Source organism: Falco naumanni, chromosome 10 (genome assembly GCF_017639655.2).
Source record: "Falco naumanni isolate bFalNau1 chromosome 10, bFalNau1.pat, whole genome shotgun sequence".
NCBI lineage: Eukaryota > Metazoa > Chordata > Aves > Falconiformes > Falconidae > Falco > Falco naumanni.
Genome location: NC_054063.1, coordinates 17,183,242 through 17,203,515, shown reverse-complemented (window position 1 = coordinate 17,203,515; position 20,274 = coordinate 17,183,242). Strand labels below are relative to the sequence as shown.

The 20,274-nt window shown below is 42.9% G+C and overlaps 1 protein-coding gene across 1 annotated transcript; it reads left to right on the top strand.

The window, feature by feature from the left end:
* The first annotated feature begins 10,360 nt into the window (after nt 1-10,360).
* On the top strand, nt 10,361-16,822 carry FGF3 (fibroblast growth factor 3). Its single transcript, XM_040609085.1, has 3 exons — nt 10,361-10,619; nt 12,686-12,789; nt 16,311-16,822. Exons 1-3 carry the CDS (start codon nt 10,361-10,363, stop codon nt 16,641-16,643), a joined length of 696 nt encoding a protein of 231 aa, XP_040465019.1. The 3' UTR covers nt 16,644-16,822.
* The last annotated feature ends 3,452 nt before the right edge of the window (nt 16,823-20,274 follow it).

Genomic DNA, 20,274 nt, shown 5'->3' with positions numbered 1-20,274 from the left:
AAGCAAACAAACAATTCTCTGTAACTGTTCGCATTCTGCTTCCATAAGATTCAGGAGATTACAAAACCCATATTCTCTTTTAATCCAGGTATTTGACAATTACCTCACTGATTTATTTCAGACAAGATCTGTGAGTCACCATCCACTGTAGATCATGCCCAGTAATTATTATCTTCCATAATTATTGAGTAAAGAATGTCTTGGTTTAGGTTATGAACAGATGGTTGTATTCCTTAACTGGAGAAGGATGCTAGTGACATAGGTTGCATCCAGCTTATTTAGGAAATGGCAGTCTTTTCTAGCCGAGGAGGAGGCCCCCAAACAGCTGTCTGGAAGGAAGTATACTTGCTGTGACACTCACCCTTCCAACAGGCAAGGAAGTGAGGTGGGAAAGGCATGGGCTGACAAACCCTCCTGTTCTCAGAACAGCAAAATAATTGAGTCTGAGATGGTAATACAGAATGAGTGGGTGCAAGCCTTGCTGGGCATCGCTTTCATCCTCCTAAATGGCAGCAGGCAAGGGCACACAGGGAGAAGAGGAAGCTCTCTATTATTTTTGTGTGCTTCCCTTGGTTTTCCTTTGAGCCAAGAACTAGTGTATTTTGGATAGTTAATGGCTAGGCTGGAATGGATTGGATAATAGTCTGAAAATGATACTTACATTTTCACTTCCATGAGGGAAAATGGTACAACTGGTGAGTGAATAAGTCTCTCAACTTTTCCTGCTCCACACTGAGATTACTTCCAGTGTAGAGTGGGGAAAGAGCCAAATACAAATGGTCAGTGTGAAAAAAAAAAAAAAAAAAGGGAATTTTTGTGATCAGGTGCAAGATTCTGCAAGCACAGAGTAAGATTTGTTGTCCCTGGATCAGCTATGCATAAAAGCTGTAGTAGGGAAGGTGGGGAGGTAGAAAGGGAACTGTGCTTCTTTTAGCAATACCCAAATTATCTGAAGAAGTGTCTTTGAAAAGTATTCCAGGATTCCCCTGTTGAGGTCTGATACAGAGGTCAATTCTTAGGGAGCAACATTGCACATCGATGTATCTGGGGCACAACTCCAGCAAACATCCTTCATATATGAATAAACAAGATGCTTCTGAGACAAACAGATAATGATGCCCTGGGCCTTGTGTAAGGGATCTGACTTCATATTAGAATTCACCCTTGTTCAAAATTATGAAGTACCAGAGTGGGGCAGGAGCGAAATATGTTCCTGGGATAGGAACTTTATGGGTCAGCCCCAGCCTGACCCTGAGACCACAGTGCTGCAGCTAGCTAGTCTGCCAAACTGTTTTGGGGATCATTCTTTGCAACATGTGTCTGACTTTCTTTGGAGTCCTGCAGCTCTGGGAACTGAAGAGAATCTATTGAAAAACAACTAGTGGTAGTCTGGAAGAATATGTCTGCTAAAGACCTGCTGATGGGAAAAGGAGAGGTTGCGAGTAGCATTGCACTTTCTTGTGAACATGTTCAGTTGAGAAATTCTGCAAAAGGTGTTGCTTCTTGGAGGATCTGCTTATGGTGGATAATTCCCAAGTATTTCAGTAAGATTCTTAGCTTTCCTAAAAATTATTTATACCCTTTGGTTGCAGAAATTCCTAATATGTTTGGCTTTCTGTAATTAAGTGTTAAAATCAGAGGGAAAATGTATCTCAGAGAAGAAAATAAATTTGAGCCTTTCTGGAGACCCACTGGGGTTCCAGTAGTCTTATTTAGATTGTCCTGCAGTTTTGGATTGTGAAATGATCCTAGTTTGATCCTTATCATAGTCCTAAAGCAAGAGCCATCAATGCAGAATAAAAGGAGTTGGACTGAAACAGGTGCATCCAAAACATAGGTTGATTTTCTTCACTTTGCAGATGGCTGTTGTGGTCAAGTTAGAATCTTGGAGGTCTCTAAGCCAAAAACAAAGTCAGAGGTAGCTGATGGAGTTGATTTGTACTCAGTTTTATGTGCACAGTTTGTGAGACATGACACAGGAACAGCTCTGGAAATTTTTACTTTTATTTTTTGAGATAGATTATTAAGGCAAATAACTGAATTACTTAGGACGGATTAATGGCAGCAAAGAATACCCTTTGGACAAAGCAGTTCTCAGACATCAAGATATAAATAAGTACTTACCCAGCCTCCTGTAATTTACTAAAGAATGAATTCTGCAAGATACATCAATACTTTTAAAATGAGCCAAAGGGAAAATTCTGGTCCGTACATAACCATCTGAAACAAGGCCTCAGTAAAGATATCTAAGATGCCACATCTGTGGGACGCAACTCACCAATGCTGGGAGTATTCAGATGTGATGAAAAAAAGAATGACCTGTATTTACTAGTCAAACATCTAAACTAGAGGAAAGAGAAAGATGGATTTCATTTCTCTGTGAGAAAAATCTCTGAAAGAAAACAATGAAGTGGGGTGAGATGTGGCAATAATGTTTAGAGGTGGATAAAATAATATTGGCCATTAGGTCCTAGTTTTGCTATTCTGAGTTTACGAGCTTATGTTACTTAACTTCTAAGGAAAGGGAGGCAGCTGCCAAAAAAGTAATGAGGAAAATATTCATTAAGAATTCACCCGTGGCTTCCAGCACATGCGAAATTTGGCTGTGGATGTTAGTGATACAAAGATTCCCCATACCTATTGCTTACATGACCAGTTCTATGCAAACCATTAGCTCAGGCATCACCTGAAATCTGGTATCTAAGCACTGGTATCTAAAATGGAGTTACAGCATTCAGCAGTGCTGCAGTCGTGCAATGTAAAGACCAGGAAAGAAAAAGGCCCTGACCTTTTTTGTAGATCATAATACATCCCTTTGCCACCAAAAAGCCCCATTTAGTGGGAAAATATTCTGCTGGGGCTAATAATCACTAACTTAATGCAGAGGCTGCAAGTTAGGAGGAGGGGTTTACTGTTCTTTTCTGGTGGCTTTGCCACACCAGCTTTGTCACAGGCAGTGCTCCATTTATTTCTGTGTTGTCATCAAATTATGTCTACACCTTCCTTCTAAGATTCTTCAGGGACATCTTTTATTTATTTTGCTTAACATGTTGTTAATTTGGATCATAACTTCTATGAAATTTTTCCAAGGACAGAAGTAGTAGAAGACTCTCTCAGATTAGAAAGTGCACTAAGATAACATACTATTAAATTATTAAACCTCCCTCTTTATGTTACAGGTGAAAAATACACCTTCAGATTAGCAGCTCTGACACCCTTACCCACTTGTCAAATTGGATTGAAATGGGAGAGCCAAATAGATTTGATCTGCCCAATACTTTCTTGCACTATCTTAGATATAGGATGTCTAGAACAATCAGTCACTTGATTAATAACCTAATTAATGAAATTACTGTGAAAAAAAAATGTTAAAGGCTGCAGAAGGGCATCATAAGAACTGAGGCTATGTCTGCTACATGGGGTGACCAGTGACAGGGCCGTGTGTGCCAGAACCCTCTGCCTTGCAGGAGAGCAGGTGCTGAAGAGGAGAGGACAGGAGGAGGGGCTTCCAGGGCTGCTGGGGCTGCAAGAGAAGCTAGCAAAGACAGTTCGATACCCAGACATGAAACCTTATGCAAAAGGGAAGTTACTGTGGCAGCATTTCAAATGACAGCTCTGCTACCAGGTGCAGCTACTGCTCAGGAAAAAAACCCACAAACTGTACCTTGAAATGTCAATATTGAAGTGTCCATATAAGAAGTATAAATTTCCCAAAGGAAGGCAGAGGGATTTAGCAGTGAAAAGAGATTAATTCCTCCTTGTTCACGCTGCTGGTCAGAAGGATTTAAGAAGTAGGACTTCTGCTTCCACAAAATAGGAAAAAAATATGAAGAAATGTCATACATGTTTTTTCTCAGCAGCTAATTTCCTCTAAGGAGTTCCAGATCTAGCAAGAGAGACCTTCAGTCCCTCCTTAGACAGGGCGTCTGTAGGAAGGATCAATACCTGCACAGTATCAACTTTTCTGCTAGCTTGGATAAGCCCCAGAGCCTAGTCCCATGTTTTTGACTGCAGACCTCCTGGGTGGCCATGGCAGAGACCTGGAGGGGAGCAAAATAACACTGATTTCAGCCTGAGCCTCTTGAGACTCCTCAGGACCACTCCAGGTGTTGTGAGCACCTCTTACCTACCTAACACAGCTGGAATGGAGATGTCATTGCCACTGTCTGAAATTCTGTAACCAAAGAGGCTGTAGTGACATTGGGTCTAGAGGTAAACTCATATATTTGCAACTGTACCTAGGACACTCAGGAGTTATTTATTGTTCCATTTTATTTTCCATGCAGGTTCTGATAGGTAGATGCAGGGAATACCAGAAGGAAAGATCCTTTTAATTTTCCTTCACAGTACACGTTTTCCTCTCACCTTTTGTGTGTGGCATGTCAGCATGTGTTTGTGCACGTGTGTGTATGAGGAATACAAATGGAATCATTCATTTATGCACTGGTGACAAATGCCAGGTACTTTCATCTCTTCCCTTGAGGCAAAAGAAGGTATTCCGTTGAAATTAATCTAAGACACTAGTTTTAATTTGTGTTTCTGTTTGTTCTTTACTTCATCTTTTTAGATTTAGAAGTTGCATAACCTTTACTTGTCTTTACTTCTCCTGCCTACTTGGCCCTCTTTCTTATCCCTTGATCTAGGTGAAACTTCAAAATGCTTTGCATCATGACCAACCACCTTAGGACAACATACAACCATGAATGGGATGCTTTGGGAAGATCTCAGCTGTGTGATGCAAACCTTGATCTGCAGTAGCTTCCCTAAACCCAGAAAAGTTTAAATGCAACAGTTACCAATCTTCAGTTTGGAATGGATAATTCCTGGCATTGGGGTTTTTTCTTCCAGGGACATATGTTCATGCACGTGGCATTTCCCTAAGGCAGCTAATTTCAGTTCTTACCTCTAGTGCTTGGGCAGCCCCATGCACAGACCTAGGCCTGACCTCTAGGCCTGTCATCTCATTTTGCAAAGTGTTGATCCAACCACAGCTTGGAGAAAGAGAGATCTTTTATCTTCAGGTAACCCAATTCCCAATGATTTGCTGGGCTGAATGAGATTGTAACAAGCCTCTGATTGTGAGAGTAACTGGGGGATAAATTCTAAAAGTAGTAAGAGATTTAGCTGAATAGCAGGTCCTTCTGGCATGAAGTGCAATTACATCATGGATATGGGCCAGATACTTCTCTCAGGTACACCACATTTCTCTTCAAATCTAAAGAAATGCTTTGAAGCTGATTTCAAAAACACGTGCAGAGTTACCAAAAAAAGGAGCAGATTTTCCAAGAGCTCAGGCTATTAAGTGATGATTGAGATACAAAGGTGTGAAGCAGGTATGCAAATCTGGTCCCCAGGTTATTAACAAATTACATTTCTGTTGGTTTTACATTCACTCATTCCTCTTCTAGGCATCCTCATTTTCCTTGTGTTTAGTTATTTTCATAGCTGCAGTTTACAGTTCTGTGTCAGTCTGAATATCCCTATTGTAGCACGATTTGAGTCTGCCACAATTCTTTACAAGCCACGTGACAACCATCTAAACTGCACCATCGCACATTTTTTGGTAGTGTTACATTTCTTCTGCTGCTTCCCTTGTTTCTTGTATTGATAAGGAGTAAGCAACAGAGGGAAAAGAGATTTAAAATTGTTGTTTAATGTTGCTGCATTCATTGTTTTGAATGTTTTCATTCCCTTGTCTGAGAACAAGGGAAAATAATTTTTCTAGTAATAAGTTTAGGCCTGATCCAAATTCATTGGCATTAAAGAAAAGGCTCTTAGTGAATTCCATAGACTTTGAATGAAGGATTAATCCCTCAGTCCTCAGCCAAAGAAACTCTTGCCAGCTGTAGTAGGAATTTCCTGGAGTAAGGAACTTAGGCCTTTGCATCTTGTGTCAATATAATGATTGATGATGATGATTATGATGATGATTGATGATGATAATAATAATAATATAAATCCATAAACCACACATGCTTTTAACCTAAATACAGAAGTTTAAAAATTCTAAATTAATATATTGTCTGAAGTACAATGTAACAGTAGCTCACATAACATGTATAGAATCAACTGTATTATTCTAAATCTGAAGACGTCAGATCATCCATAAACCATAAAAAGTAACTGTAATAATGAAAAACATTTCATATGAGTGAATAAAGTAAAAATTACTGTATGCCTGTAATGTGTTTAACATTTGCTTTTAGAGAATTCTTTCTATCTATTCTCATTTGAAATTTTCTAGATCTTCTTTTTTCCACCTGAAAAAGCAACCTGAGCTTTGAAACCTGTGAGTTTACTCCCCGGAGCTTTCCTCCTCTGCTGTCCCTTCATCCTGCTTTCTAAAAGTTAGGAGTGTACAATACAATAAATAGTATTGCCTACATGTATAGAACAGGGTAATGTGATGCTGTGTGGTCTGGAAAGTCATTTAAACAAGATTATATTGTTCACAGGGTGCAGAATAGCCCCGCTAGGAAACCACAAAGAAAACAAAATATAGCTGAATAAAATCAATTGAATTTCAGAACCTCTTCCCAACATCAGCAGGTGTGAGTTAACTGCATCGGCAGGAAAGTTACGGTCAGAAGATGACATTCGCACATTGGAAACAAATACCTAACCATCACCGAGGCTGTGTTTTCTTTGAGACCTTCCCACGGTCCACATTGCAGCTAGGATGGATTTTTAATTGGTGAAGGAGAGCGATTTTTTTCTGCTGGGGGCTCCACCCACCGCCTCGGTATTTATTGCTCTACAAATTGTAACTTCCTCCTCATCGGAGTAACAGGCCGGTCGTAAATCAGCGCTGGGGTCTGGCGGAGCGAGGGGCGGGCACGGCGGCTGCCGGCGCGGCGTTGGACCGCACAGCAAAATCCGAGCCTGAGTCACAGTAGCATTAAAGCTGAACCGTTGCAAAATGTGATAGCGTTAAGTTTATTACAGGTTAAAGCTACTTAGTCTTTTTAAGCGCGGGGGAAGGGGGGGGGGGGGGGGGGGGGGGGGGGGGGGGGCGGGCTTTCAAAATTCTTCGGGTTTTCCCCCCATGTTTACAGTTATGAAATACTTCAATACAAATACACACTGCTTCGTCACGAAGATTTTTAGACGTATGTAGCCGAATATATGGCCCTTTTCCGACGGCGATCGGTTAAGAATACAAGTGCTTTGTGTGTTTGCAGGGCGCACGCTGTAAGGATAAAAACATCTGTCTCAAATACTCACTTTTACCCAATGACTTGTCAGGAGAAATGCTGGGTTTATGGCTTAACTGCAGGAAGGCTTAGAAATATTCCCTCAGCAAGATAAAGCATAAAAAATAATAGATACCTATTATGTTCCATTTAAAATCACACATTTCGAGCGAATTAATAGATCATTATCGGTTGCAATTCTAATTTAGTTACATACGGTCTAAAGCCTATTCTCCCCTCCACATTAAGCAACATACTCAAACTGCTCTGATTATTACTTTGGGGCTACAAGGAGCTTTGGGGCATAATTAAAAATATTTCCAGAAAGAATCGGTAGACCACATCTGACGTCCCACCCCCTGTTAGAATTAGACCACATCAAAGGGACTCTTTTTGTTTTCAAAAATGGTCACCAGACAACTTAAAATATACAGGAGTGGGCTTATGTTTTATTGTATAGATGTCTGACTAGAGTAAAACGACTTAAGGTTGCTTGCTATTCAGTGTTGTACCAAGTGAGACGAGGTAGTTACAGCCCTTTGATATTTCCGTGGAGGTCGTATTCATTTCATTTGAAAGGGAACCATTAATGATAGACCTATAAGTGTTCCCCTCCCTAATAAGTAGAATACACATCGCTTGGGAAGCCTGTCTGTGTCAGATGCCCAGGGCGGAAAGATTTGTAGATGATGGTGCTAATTATGAAAATGTGATCAAGATGGAAGCAATTTGAGCAAAGGTCATTAACGTGTTACTCTTCCACCCACTAGCCTTTTTGGTTTATTATTGCGGTGGGAGGCGGAGAGGGGGGGAGGGAGGAGGATCTTGCGGGTTTGGTTTTTTTCAGAGGACTAATGAAAAATGCCCTGCAAATCCAAAACTGTAAAATGTCAGCTGCACATCCACAGGGCGATGAGCCAGGCTCGGAACGAGACCTGAGATTTACTCGGAAGAGATCTCTATAATTACTGAAAGTAATTATGTTTTATCTCGCCTTCGCGCGGTGCCGGTGAAAGCATCTTTCAGGAGACTCGTGGCACGTTAAGAGTTATTTTTCTGCTACCGCTTTTGTCTTGTAGCTCCTCAGAGGTTACGAGCCCGTAGGACACGATTTGCGGTGCATCCCCGAGAGGAAGGTTTTTCAGAGGGGGGCTCGTTTTAGGAGGGACTGAAGGATTTGGGGCACAAGCAACGACGCCCCCCCCCCCCCCCCCCCCCCCCCCCGCATATACTGGGGTCCCGCATGTTTATGTTTTCATATTTTTACGTGGATACAGTGCTTTAATAATTTTAATTTCCAAACGTTTACTTTTACTAAATATACTGGAACTACATGACTGCCTGAAAGTAGCATCGCAGAAGAACAGCAATAAAGAATTAATTGTACAAACATTTATCATCCCCAGATCAAACTCTCCTTGTGAGGCTAGGGCTTCGCTTGTGGAGATGAAAAGGGGGAGGAAGGGGTGGTAATGGCGGAGAGGGGTGCTTGTGGTTTTTTTATGTGTTTCCTTTTATTCCAGACAACTACATAATGAAAAGCCTTTAAGCCTAAGAGAACTACTAAATATTAAGCACAACCTAAAACAGGGAGTAGCTTTCGAGATCGTTTCGTCCTCCTGCCATTCCTTTTAGGAGCAGGTCGGATCCCTTCCCTTATTTTCCCACTAGTAAAAGCTTGCTTTTCTTAAGATCTCTTTAACGTGTAAGAAAATCCCGTCCTCTACATAGGAATATCTTTTAAAAAAATTTTATAGACCTCTTCTTGTTCACCAATTCCGGGAAAAAAAATTATATTGATCAAGGTCAATGCTTGAATTCTGACGTGACTCACTTCAAAGGTGTATTTGTGTGTGCCCTTCAAGCACATTAATACTAATTATCTCTCAAACACTTCCCCAAAACTCCTACTGCCTGTTTCAGATGCAAATCTAATTAACGAGCTGCCTTTGAGTAGCACACAGGGACAGCGTAATTCACGGAGCTGTTGAACTTTTTGCCTTCTTTTATATTTATTTATAGGTAGCTCCATCATATTTTGAAAGCGTAGGCAGTTTGTGAAGCTACATGGTAGCGAGGGCAGATCTGCTACAGCTAATGAGACTTACCAGGCACAAGAGTTAAGAAAAAGGATTAGCATTAGTTCCAACTTATTGCAAATACGTTCGGGGATGTATATCATAACACTTGCTGGGCCCTACTTTGTCTGAGTTAATTTAGAAATTGCTACATCTTGAAAGACCTAGCTAAATAATGCGTAGTATTTGTAACCCTGAACTGATTGATTTAGTAATAACTGTTTGCTTTCAACACCGGGGACAAAGCGGTGTGTGTGTGCTGAAGAAACCCTGACGCCTGAGTGAAAGCCATTAAAACGTGTTCTTCCCCTTCCAGCCCCCCGGGAGGTCAGGACCCGCACCCCTTTCTTATGCTTCCGCGTTTAACATGCGCACTTCCAAAAGCCACCTCCCGAAGATGTTTGTTTCGAGCATCAGCCCCCCGCCTCCCCGCGCTGAGCGGGGGGCGGCGGTGCCCGGCGGAGGGTCCGCGGCTGCACCGCGCCTCTCGGCGGGGCCGGCAGCTGGGCGGGCGGCCGCGGCAGCAGCCGGCCCCCGTGCGGGGGTGTGCGGGTGCGCGGCGTGGCGGGCAGGGATGCTGTGTAATTTTATCCACGCTGCGCTCCGGGAGTTCACACGAGACTGATACCTTTTGCCTCCTCTGCTTTGTATCAATTGGTCGCAGATCAGGCTATTGTTGCAGGAAGCTGCTTTTATTTCTATGCTCCGTCGATCAACTATTTTCCCCACAGTCTCTTGCCGAAATTCAGTGGGTGTCTCTCTCTCTCTCCCTCCTTCTGCCTCTCATGCATGCCGTCTGCCTATCTGGAAGCCCAAGGAGAAGGCTGATCACGGCAGCTCCATCTAATACAAACAGCTGGGACTCTTCGGTGGCCTTTGCTGATGTCTATTGATTTAAGTAAATCTGAGACAGATAAAAGGGCCAGATAGAGGCTGATAAAAACTTGCCAATGCTTCACGGCTCGAAACAGTGTGTGCTCTGCAACTTTGGAGTGCTGCTAGCAAGACGGCTTTAATGGGACCCCTGGTGTCATTCGCTCCAAGCCTCGATCTCCCCAGCAGACTAAGCGCTGCGGCCATCATGCCACAATGGTTATAATTTGGATCTTGTTCCTGAGTCTGTTGCAGGAGCCGTGGTCCCCAGGGCGGGCCGCGGGGGTGCCCGAGGCCGCCGGAGCCTCCCCGAGCGACCCCCGGCCGCGCCGGGATGCGGGGGGCCGCGGCGGCGTCTACGAGCACCTCGGGGGAGCGCCCAGGCGCAGGAAACTCTACTGTGCCACCAAGTACCATCTCCAGATCCACCCCAATGGCAAGATCAACGGCACCCTGGAGAAAAACAACGTCTTCAGTGAGTACCGGGCACAACTTTCCCCATCACGCTTCTCCTCGGGCCGGGCTGTGTGGGGAGGGGGTCTCGCTCGGACCAATTGCGTCCTGCCCCAGCATCAACGGGCAGGACGGTGGGTGCTGGTGCGGTGCCGGACGGGGCGGTGGCGAAGCCGCTCCCTCCTCTCCTCCTGCCCAGCGCTGCCCCTCGGCCAGAGCCGCCGCACGGCGGCTGGGGCTCCTCGGCGGGGACCGGGGCCACCCCTGGCTGCCGGAGCTTTCGCCCCTCTCCTCGCCGGGCTCGGCGACACCTTGTCTCGGCGTGCCGGGAGCCACCCCTCTGGCTCGGCCGGACCCCGCAGCTCCTGCTGCGCGCCCTCGCACCCTCCGGCTCCCGCGCCCGCTCCGTGCTGAGGGCTGGCAAGCTCGACGGGGCAGCCCTCTTTGCCCCTGGCCCGGGCAGGGGACCCCCGAGCGTGCCCTGCGGGGTGTCGGGACCCGGCCGGCGGCGGAGGGGCTCAGTCCCTCCAGGGCAGAGCGGGACCCCCAAACCCCAAGTTCCCCGTGACAGGGACCGGGAACATGCCCTGCGCAGCCCGCTTGACCTGTCACTTGCCCTCGCTCCGCCTGGGGCTTCCCACGCCAGCCCTGCCCCAGCCCGGACCGCTGGGCAACCGGTGCCTTCACACCTCCCCAGGGCCGAGTCCCGGTGCCCCCCTCGACGGGTTGCAGGCTGCCCTCACCTCCCTCGTCCCGCCCCAGCTTGTCTCCCTCGGGGGGCTTGAGCTTCCACGGGCTAAATCACATCTGTCCCCTTTGACATGTGCCGGCGATCGGCGGTAATTAAGATGAAACGGGATATGTCGGGAGTGAGGGGGTCTGTGCGGGGGCGGCAGAAGGGAGGAGAGGGGGGATCAGCGCCGCCGCTGCACGGGGGGAGCCCCGGGCGCCCCCGCACCCAGTCCGGCCCGGGCACAGCCCGGCCTCCGCCGTGCCCCGCTACCCCTAGAAACGTAAATCCCGCCTGGTGATGGCACACAGAGATAGGGAGACCTCAGGGATCTGTCTGAACTCCATAAAGGAAAACCGCTATTTCCTAAAGAAAAACCCCCTCACTATCAAAGCCTGGAGGAGGCATCCTTCAGCAGCGAGCCGGTGCCTGATTCAAAACAGCTGTACCAAACCACCCCAACTCTCCCAGAGCAGCAATCTGGCTCTGCAAAGGGGACAGGCCCCCTGGCTCTACCTCATCATAGCTGAAAGGCAGCAATGGGTTTGGGCGCAAGGGTCGCCTCTTGCCTCCAAATACTCTTAACAAGTACTGAGCTGTAGGACCACAGCTGGAGAACAGAGCTGAGTTTGAGCAAGCCAGCTAGAGAGCCCTGCACATAGAACACATCTCCTGAGCCATTTGTGCCTCCATCAGCATCCTGGCACCTTCGGCTGGACATGAACATTTTGGCAGATACTGTGCCAGCCTTGCCTGTGACACTCTTCTTGTGTTTGAGACCCGATCTTTGATGGTCTGAAAATCTCCTCCCTTTTAATTTGGCTCAGACAGTCATATTGTCCTTGTCTGGAGGGCTACACTGACCCCTTAAACGACAAGTTCCTTTCATTATTATATACATTGCTCTAAAATGCAGCTGATTCACTCTGTTTTACCCTCTGGAGACCTCAGCAAGTGCTTTGTCCTGAAATGGACAGCTTTGTGACTGGTTTCAGTAAGTCAAGAGCTCTTGTGTTCGTAAGCGTTAAAGAGGGTTTAAACTTTTTTATATACATATAGGATTAAGTGGACCTCTACTTCAGTGTCAGATCTTTTTTCATTTTTTGTAAGAGTTCAATCTCAACCAGACATCTAGGGATTTATTGTCAAGCTTGTCTGCAACCATTCCCACATTGTCGTTGGTTTATGTTGTTTCAAATAGTAGTCTTGTTCCATTCACATGATTGCACTATGATTTTGATGTGAACTAGTGATAGCTGTGAAATCATAGTCTGCAGGTAAGCAGTCATTTAAATGCATCTCAACAAATTACACATGATGAGGAGCAACAACATATCTCCTAATTGTTTCTGTTCTAGGTATCCTTGAAATAACTGCTGTTGATGTTGGAATCGTTGCCATCAAGGGTTTGTTCTCTGGCAGATACCTGGCCATGAACAAAAGGGGCAGACTTTATGCATCAGTAAGTTTTATTTAAGACTGGCAGATGCCTGTCATTTCATATGGGGAGAACAGGTCTAGTGGGGAACACTGCTTTCTTATAAATAAACATTTATAGAGAAAAGAGTAATTTTGTAACAGATTTCTGCCTGGAATTGTTACAGGCAACCAATCAGTACCTTTTTAAAGTGGAAAGAATCTGTGTTCTTACTTTCTTATTGCTTGTACAGCCAAAGGCAGAAGAATGTATTGGGCAAAGGTATTTCACATGGCCAAAGTCCTTGGCAATTGGGTGCACCAATAAAGACCTCAGGAGTCAGCCACTGAAGTGCAGAATGTCCATCTTTATTCAGAATTATCCATATTTCTCTCTGATTTGGATCTTGGACACTGAAAAAGGATATATATGTCAGATAAAGAATATCCAGAAATAACTGAGCATCTCTTACAGGAAAGCAGCCTACTGGCAGGAGTTTCTTTGCACAGAGTATTTGGTTGGGCAGTGAAATAATGTACTGTTACTAAAAGGCAGGGCTATAGCAAGGAAAGGAAATATGAAAAGGTACAAGAAGACAAAGGTGAAAATAAACACCTTATTTTACTCCTTCAACCTCATTTTTCATCCCAATCTTTGAGGTAAAATCTGGGCTGGGCTAATATTAGTGGGAGTCTTGCCTTTCCAGCCCAGCCAGTATTTCCCCTCAGGGAATAAAATACTTTAGCTTAGACTTCACATTCAGGGACACACTAAGGCATATTTGTCAGTGTGTATACTCTACACATTATCTACTCACTTGAACCTCTTCCATTGTCTTTGGTTATGTCCCTAGCAATCTTGTGATGTCTTACTGTGTAACAGCCATACTGCAGTTTCTCCAGGAATCCTGTGGTATGGAAACAGATTTGAAGAGAGTAAATATGGCTATGTGAAATTTGCTTCTTCCAGCTAGTCATTATATGTAATTCTGTTGACTTGAACAGCATGATATATCCTCAAGCAATGTGAACTTTTTTCACATGAAGGCAACCTAGGTAACACAATCAACTCAGTTGCCTCCCTGGTTTAATGTATTTTACTCTACCTTTTCAAGAATGTTCTGATAGTGTTTATGACCCAGCTTTTGTGATGTGTCCCATGTGATGGACACTGATGAAAGGCCCCATGTGTAAAGATGATAGTTCTTTGCTGGTGCAGAGAACCAGATCACAAACAATTGCAGCAAAGGAAAATGTAGCTGAAGTGGAACGAGGATGTACTAGCTCTGCTGCGCCAGAGCTAAGGCTGACCACTCCTATGCTTCCAGTTAATATTGTGCTTAAAATGGGCATGTTTTTCAGTGGAGCTCCTCCATCAGCTCAGAGCCAACATATGCCCCAAAATTAACAGGAAGAATGTTCAAATTCTTTGTCATCTTCCTTTCTTGTTCAAAGTAGGTATGTTTTTACTCAAGGTTAATTAAACTGAACTAAAACAAGACTGAAATAATTCTGAGCAAGAAGTTCCTCTCCTAGAGTGGAGAAAAGCCTAGAATAGGATAGCCTAGAGAGTTCTTTTCTCCTGGACTTCCCTTTCTAGTGTGAGGAGCATCAGGCCATCCTGAAGTTTGTTCAGCTGTCATATGTCAAGGAGTATCAGCCACGAAAGGGTTCTGTACAGCTAAAGACTTTTGCTGTTCCAGCTCGGGTTTGAGAGAGACTTGTTTCAGAGCTGGAGGGACAATCCAGGAAAAGCTGTTCCACTCCAGCTTTCTTCACAGAAGCAGCAAAGGGTGAGGACTCAGCTCAGGAGAGACTTCCTGGCTTTGCTTGCCTAGAAAAAACCTGACCCATGACTTTACTGGTATTACGGTTCCAGGAAGGCCCTGTTTCAAATAAGGCCTTATTTGAAAGGGCCCTATTTCAAATAAGACTGAATTCTCTTGGGTGAATTATACAGGGAGCATTTTAGGAAATAGCATTGGAATAACTCTTATCCCTTAGTTCACTGTTTTTCCCATGTCAATAAAATGGGTTTGTTGAGTCTGAAGAATTCCTTTCTATCCTTAGTCAATTGTGATAATCCTCTAAATTTATCCTCTGTGATAAACCCTCTACAACCAAAACTGAGGCAAGCAGCAGGATAAATCTACCTACATATGGTAGTTGCATGGGTTCCAGCACCACAGCATATGAAAAACTTGTCCTTGCAAGGAAGGGCACTTCCGTTTTACAGCTGTGAAGCTGAGACATGTGGAGTCTTTTAAAATCTTGTTAAATGCCTATCAGCATTTCTGATGAGTGAATAGCATTAAAGACATGATGTTAATGGAGCCCATGGCTTTTCTGGCCCCAGCCCGGCTACCTGTGCCCTTTCCATGTTCTCCAGAGAGGCGATAAAAAAAACAAAACCAAACCAAAAAACCCCACAAAAAAACCCCAGCCTCTGTAGAGACAATGGTAGCAAGTCCCCTGTGCCTCTGTACTTTGCACATGTTGGATATTGAGGTCTTAATCACACTGATACAGCAAAGATGATTTTGTAGTTAAGAAGAGATGAATAGTGTGAAAGGGCCTTTATTTGCACTGTTTCTACAGCTCCCAGGGAGGAGGAAGGAATTCCTTGTGTCGGGGTTTTGCACAGTTCTCTCAGTTGAGGGCCAGATGAAAAAGGGTGAATTTTGACCAGGGGTCCTCAAAATTTTTAAACAGGAGGCCAGTGTGCAGATTAAGTGGCAGGAAGTCATCTGCGGCTGCTTGGTTTCCCCCCCCCCCCCCCAACCCCCGGGGTGTGTGGAGGTGTGTGGTGTGGTGTTTTCTGTAAATACCAGGGGCTGGATTGAGGGCCCTGGGGGGCCTTATCTGGCCCACGGGCCGTAGTTTGAGGACCCCTGATTTTGACAGATCATGTAAAATGTGAGCACCCATCATGGGTGTGTGTTCTCTGTTACAGTTTGTAATAAAGGAGCAGCCTAGTATTTTGGAGGAACACACTGGTGGGCAGGGTGTACTTTTGTTATGCTGAAGCAAAGGAGCTTCATAAAGATGTTGTTTACAGCTCACCTATCCATAATAAACTGGATGTAATGGACTGCAGGTGTATCTAACTACTAATATACCAATGAAAGAGCCACATTTTGCATTAAACTGTAGGAATTTTACCTTTTAAATGGATGTCAAATGTTCATGGGTAGCAATTAAATCATCTTCATAGGCATATTTAGATCCATAAACACAAAAAATCAATTTTACAGCTGAACAATTGGCAGAGATATTCATTCCTATTCACATGCCATTTTTTCTTTTCAGATTTTCTTTCTGTCTCTGACCCACAGAGTATGTTCACACTGCTGACAGGGACACCTTGTTGAACAGCAGTTCAGGCTCAGTACTCTTCTTACGCTCACCTTTTGTACCATCAGTCTAGAGATTTTCTTACCACGTGTTGCTGTCTTTATCCTAAAGCTGAATAGAGTCTTGCTTAAGATTTTAACCCAGTCTTACTGAGGTAGAAGAAAGCTGTTACCTGTATAGTCTTTCTTAAACTTTGTCATGTTTGCTTTACAGGAAAACTATAACGCAGAGTGTGAGTTTGTGGAGAGGATCCATGAATTGGGTTATAACACCTATGCGTCCCGTATCTACCGGACTGTACCTAACAGAGCTGGCACCAAGCGCAAAGCCAGTGCAGAGAGACTCTGGTATGTCTCAATCAATGGGAAAGGACGACCCAGAAGGGGCTTTAAAACTCGCAGGACACAGAAATCATCTCTATTTCTGCCCAGAGTATTGGATAACAAAGACCATGAAATGGTCCGACTGTTCCACACAAATGTGAAATATCGAGAGAGTCTTCTGAAGCCCCCAAGCAAGAACCAGCGAAGGAGGAGAGGACGCTGACTGGGTGGGGGAAGCTTGTATGGGGGCTGGAACTGTCTGAGAGTCTTCAAAATACTACTAAAAAACCTAACAGCTGTGATTGTATGACAGACATTAACATGGACATTTTTTATACACTGTATAATATAACTGAAAGTTGCATCACTTACTTTTAGCTATTGTAGAATTATTATCTGTGGTAAAAGAGATGTGAGATTAAGACACATTCAAATGTAAATTAGTTGGATGTAATAATTTTGTTGATTACTTTCATATTTTCTTTTTTTCAAAAAAAAAAATCATTTTCATGACTAGTATTGTCATTCTAACTTACCATAGGGTATTATCTCAGTGACCCTGTCCTCCTAGAGCATATGAATATTTTATACTTATCAATTTTGTGTCTACAGAGAAGGTGCAGCACTTTGATGGCTCTTTTGGCAGGTCCTCATAAAAGGCTATGTTCCAATTTTTATGGAATACAGGAGTTAGAAAACTGGGGGGGGTTTAATTACATATATTTTTTTTTATTTTACAATCAGCCAGTGTCAATAATATTTCTTCCAAGACTGTCCAAGAAAAGTAAAACTCTAAGCTACTTCAAACATGTCAACAGACCTACACATTACTAGATTACTCTTGATTATTTTTTTATTATTATTAAAAACCCAAGACACCTGACCCTGTCATTCAAATAAATGAATGTTGGTAAAGTGGCACTTGCATTGGCCAAGCTTTAGCAATATATACCTGTTTACAGATTGATGAACCCCCTCCTAAAATAGGACCCAAATGTGATGTGAAAGCTGAGTTTGTGGTGTGGACTGAACTTGCAGTATAGGGAAATTCACCACTGGGGCTGAGAATCTTTATCAGTTACTTTTATTTAGCTGTTTTCTGCAGAAAGTCCTAATTCTAGGTAAATATGTTTTAACTGTTTGAGGGGAACAGTATCAGTCATTGGGCACACAAAAACTGTGGTATCTTGCTGATTTAAAGCAACTGCTATGTTCTGATTTTCCTTTCTTCTCAAATGCCTGTTATTTTCACAAGGTAGTCCTAAACTGAAAGCTGCGAATCCAGATGGAGGTTAAGGATCATGAGTTTTGGTTCAATCCATATAAAAATACATTTCCATACATTTTTCTACTCTGATTCTGGAAGTTAACTTTTACAAAGTTGAGGGGAGTCTGCATCACAAGTTTAATTTTGAGCAAGGGGTTAATTTTAAAAAATTTCTCTTGATAGAGTACTGTAAAGGTTTAGATGTGCTTGACAAGCACAAATAATGGTTATTTCAATGCAATTTGGCCTTGTGCTCTTCACTTCCTAGAATTAGGCCCTGATACAGCACAGTTGGAGAAAAGAAAGACCGCACTGAAATAAACATTCAATCTGAATTTAACAAAAGCTCTGTAAGTTAAATATGACATTATATAGGAACAGACAGGTGCAAATCCCATTCCTGGTCATATTGACACAAAGGTCTTCTTGTGGGCTACCTACTGAATAACAGTATGACCATTTAAAACTAGGTAGTGAAAATCTTCCATCACTAAGGGGTGAATTCCTTGAGAGAAGTAAAACAAGCCCATAGAATTGAGTTTACCAAGCCTAGTAATTATGGATTTAGCACTGCTTACATCCCTATAAAGGTAAAATCAGAAAGGTATCTTTATACCAAAAAGTTTGCTCCATTCCTTCCACATTCATATCTTTTCTGCAATATTCTCACAAAGGAGGAAACTATGTTTGAACAAGAAAGTCAAAATTCTTTGATCTCTGCTTTCCTTTATACCAAAATAATGTAAAAGGACACTTATAAGATGTACATTAAATAATGCAATGTGGTGCACACAGAATAGACCTAGGTTTAAAAAGAGTACAGAAAACCATGAACCATGTTCCCAAATTTTCTTGCTTTTACAAAATAACTAAAAAGAGTGATGGGATCTTCACAGAAGTAATCAGGCAGCATCATGCCAGTAGTCAATGAAAAAGCTGTTCAAGAAAGAAATAGACTGAAAAAGAAACAGAAGAATTCAGATTTTCTGGTTTGTTTACTCTCCTGTAAGCCACATAAGGTCCAAACTGCTGCAGAATTCAAGGTGTCTTTTCAAAGTTGGCTGTATCAGTAAAGAAAATTAGGTTTTGCATTCGGAGCATCAGGGGTCTGGGGGACACATTTTTGACTATGCCAGTTACCCTGTCTTATCTCTGTATTTCTCTTCAGGCTACTGGTGGGGGTTGAACAATTTTATTGGGCAGGAAAGAGAGGGATGTAAGGACTCCTCATGGCTCTCAAGCTTTAAGAACGAATTGCAAGGGAAAGGAAGCGTCAGTAAACCCAAGAGGCAGGGAAAGACCACCTGTAGATTAAGAGAGCTGTTTTTTCCCCATATCTAATTTCTGGGCCATATTTATTTTGGCTGCTTTCAGATCTACTTCACCACAACTTGTAAGGAAAACAAGTTCCATTCCCAGCTTTCTCTCTTTCCTCTAAAAATTGTTTTCATAAAGCTAATGACTAATGACTGCATCAGGTATTTTTGATATGTTCCTGATTGCCTAAAGAGCAGACAAACTCCTGTTTCCCATCATGGAAAGATGGCATCTTCACACCAGCTCTAAGTCCATTTCCTATGAAACATTCAATCTTCACTTTTAGCTTTTCTCAAGGGCAAGTGCTTGTGCTGACTTTATCCATTGGTTTTCTGTCTCTGTTTTTATCAATTTTTCCTTTCTTTCTTTTCTCCTTCTACCTCTCTTTTACAGACAGTCAGACTACCTGCCATAATGCAACAGCAAGTAATTGCTATAGGTAATATAGGAATATCATTGATTACAAAACACTTGCTTACTCTTGTCTTTATTTTGAGCTGTATTGCATATTGTTGTAATAGTATTGTTTTAACCACCTGCCTATAGAAAATTGCAATGAAGTTTAGCTTAACACATGAACTATATCCCTATTTCAGCTTCAGTTTTCATCCCAACAAAGTTTAAAATACTAACACTGGGGAAAAAATAGGGGGGGGGAGGCAAAAGAAAAAATAATGAGCTGATTGGATGTAATGGCATTTTAACTACTGTAGGTAAGTGATGATTTTCACATCAACCTAAAACAATTTTACTGACATTCTTAGAATTTTTCTTTGCCCAGTCTCATTGCAGCAATTCAAAGGGGATAGCTTTGGGATTTGTAAGGTTTTTTATCTTTTAAGAAATATTAACGTTCTTGTTGAAATACTTTTCATTACAGACATTCATTACTTAATATTCTTTTAGCAACCTTGAATTCCACAGTTCCCAGATATTGACAGGCTGAAATCTTATTCATGAAAATTATCCCAGTTGTAACCTATATCCCATTTTATTTGTTTGGACCAGAACCTTATGGGGTACCTTACAAAAGGCAGTAGATTTTGGTTACTGTTACTCTCTTCTTAGGATTATAAAGTTAAGATATGTCTCCTCTTTTAAAAGTTTCTTGAGTGACTTTACATCTTTCCATTGTACAGGCTATTACCAGGGGGTTTTTTTGTTTGGTTTTTTTGTTTGTTGGGTTTTTTTGTTTGTTTTTTTTTTTTAAGAAAATGTAAACTTTACCCATTTGGGATTTCAGGGTTTCTGCAGACTTCACATACTCCAG

Coding starts and splice junctions, on each gene's coding strand:
- FGF3 (XM_040609085.1), top strand. CDS start 10,361: ATGGTTATAATTTGGATCTTGTTCCTGAGTCTGTTGCAGGAGCCGTGG. Junction 10,620..12,685: donor GGAGAAAAACAACGTCTTCA/GTGAGTACCGGG, acceptor TTTCTGTTCTAG/GTATCCTTGAAATAACTGCT. Junction 12,790..16,310: donor GGGGCAGACTTTATGCATCA/GTAAGTTTTATT, acceptor TTTGCTTTACAG/GAAAACTATAACGCAGAGTG.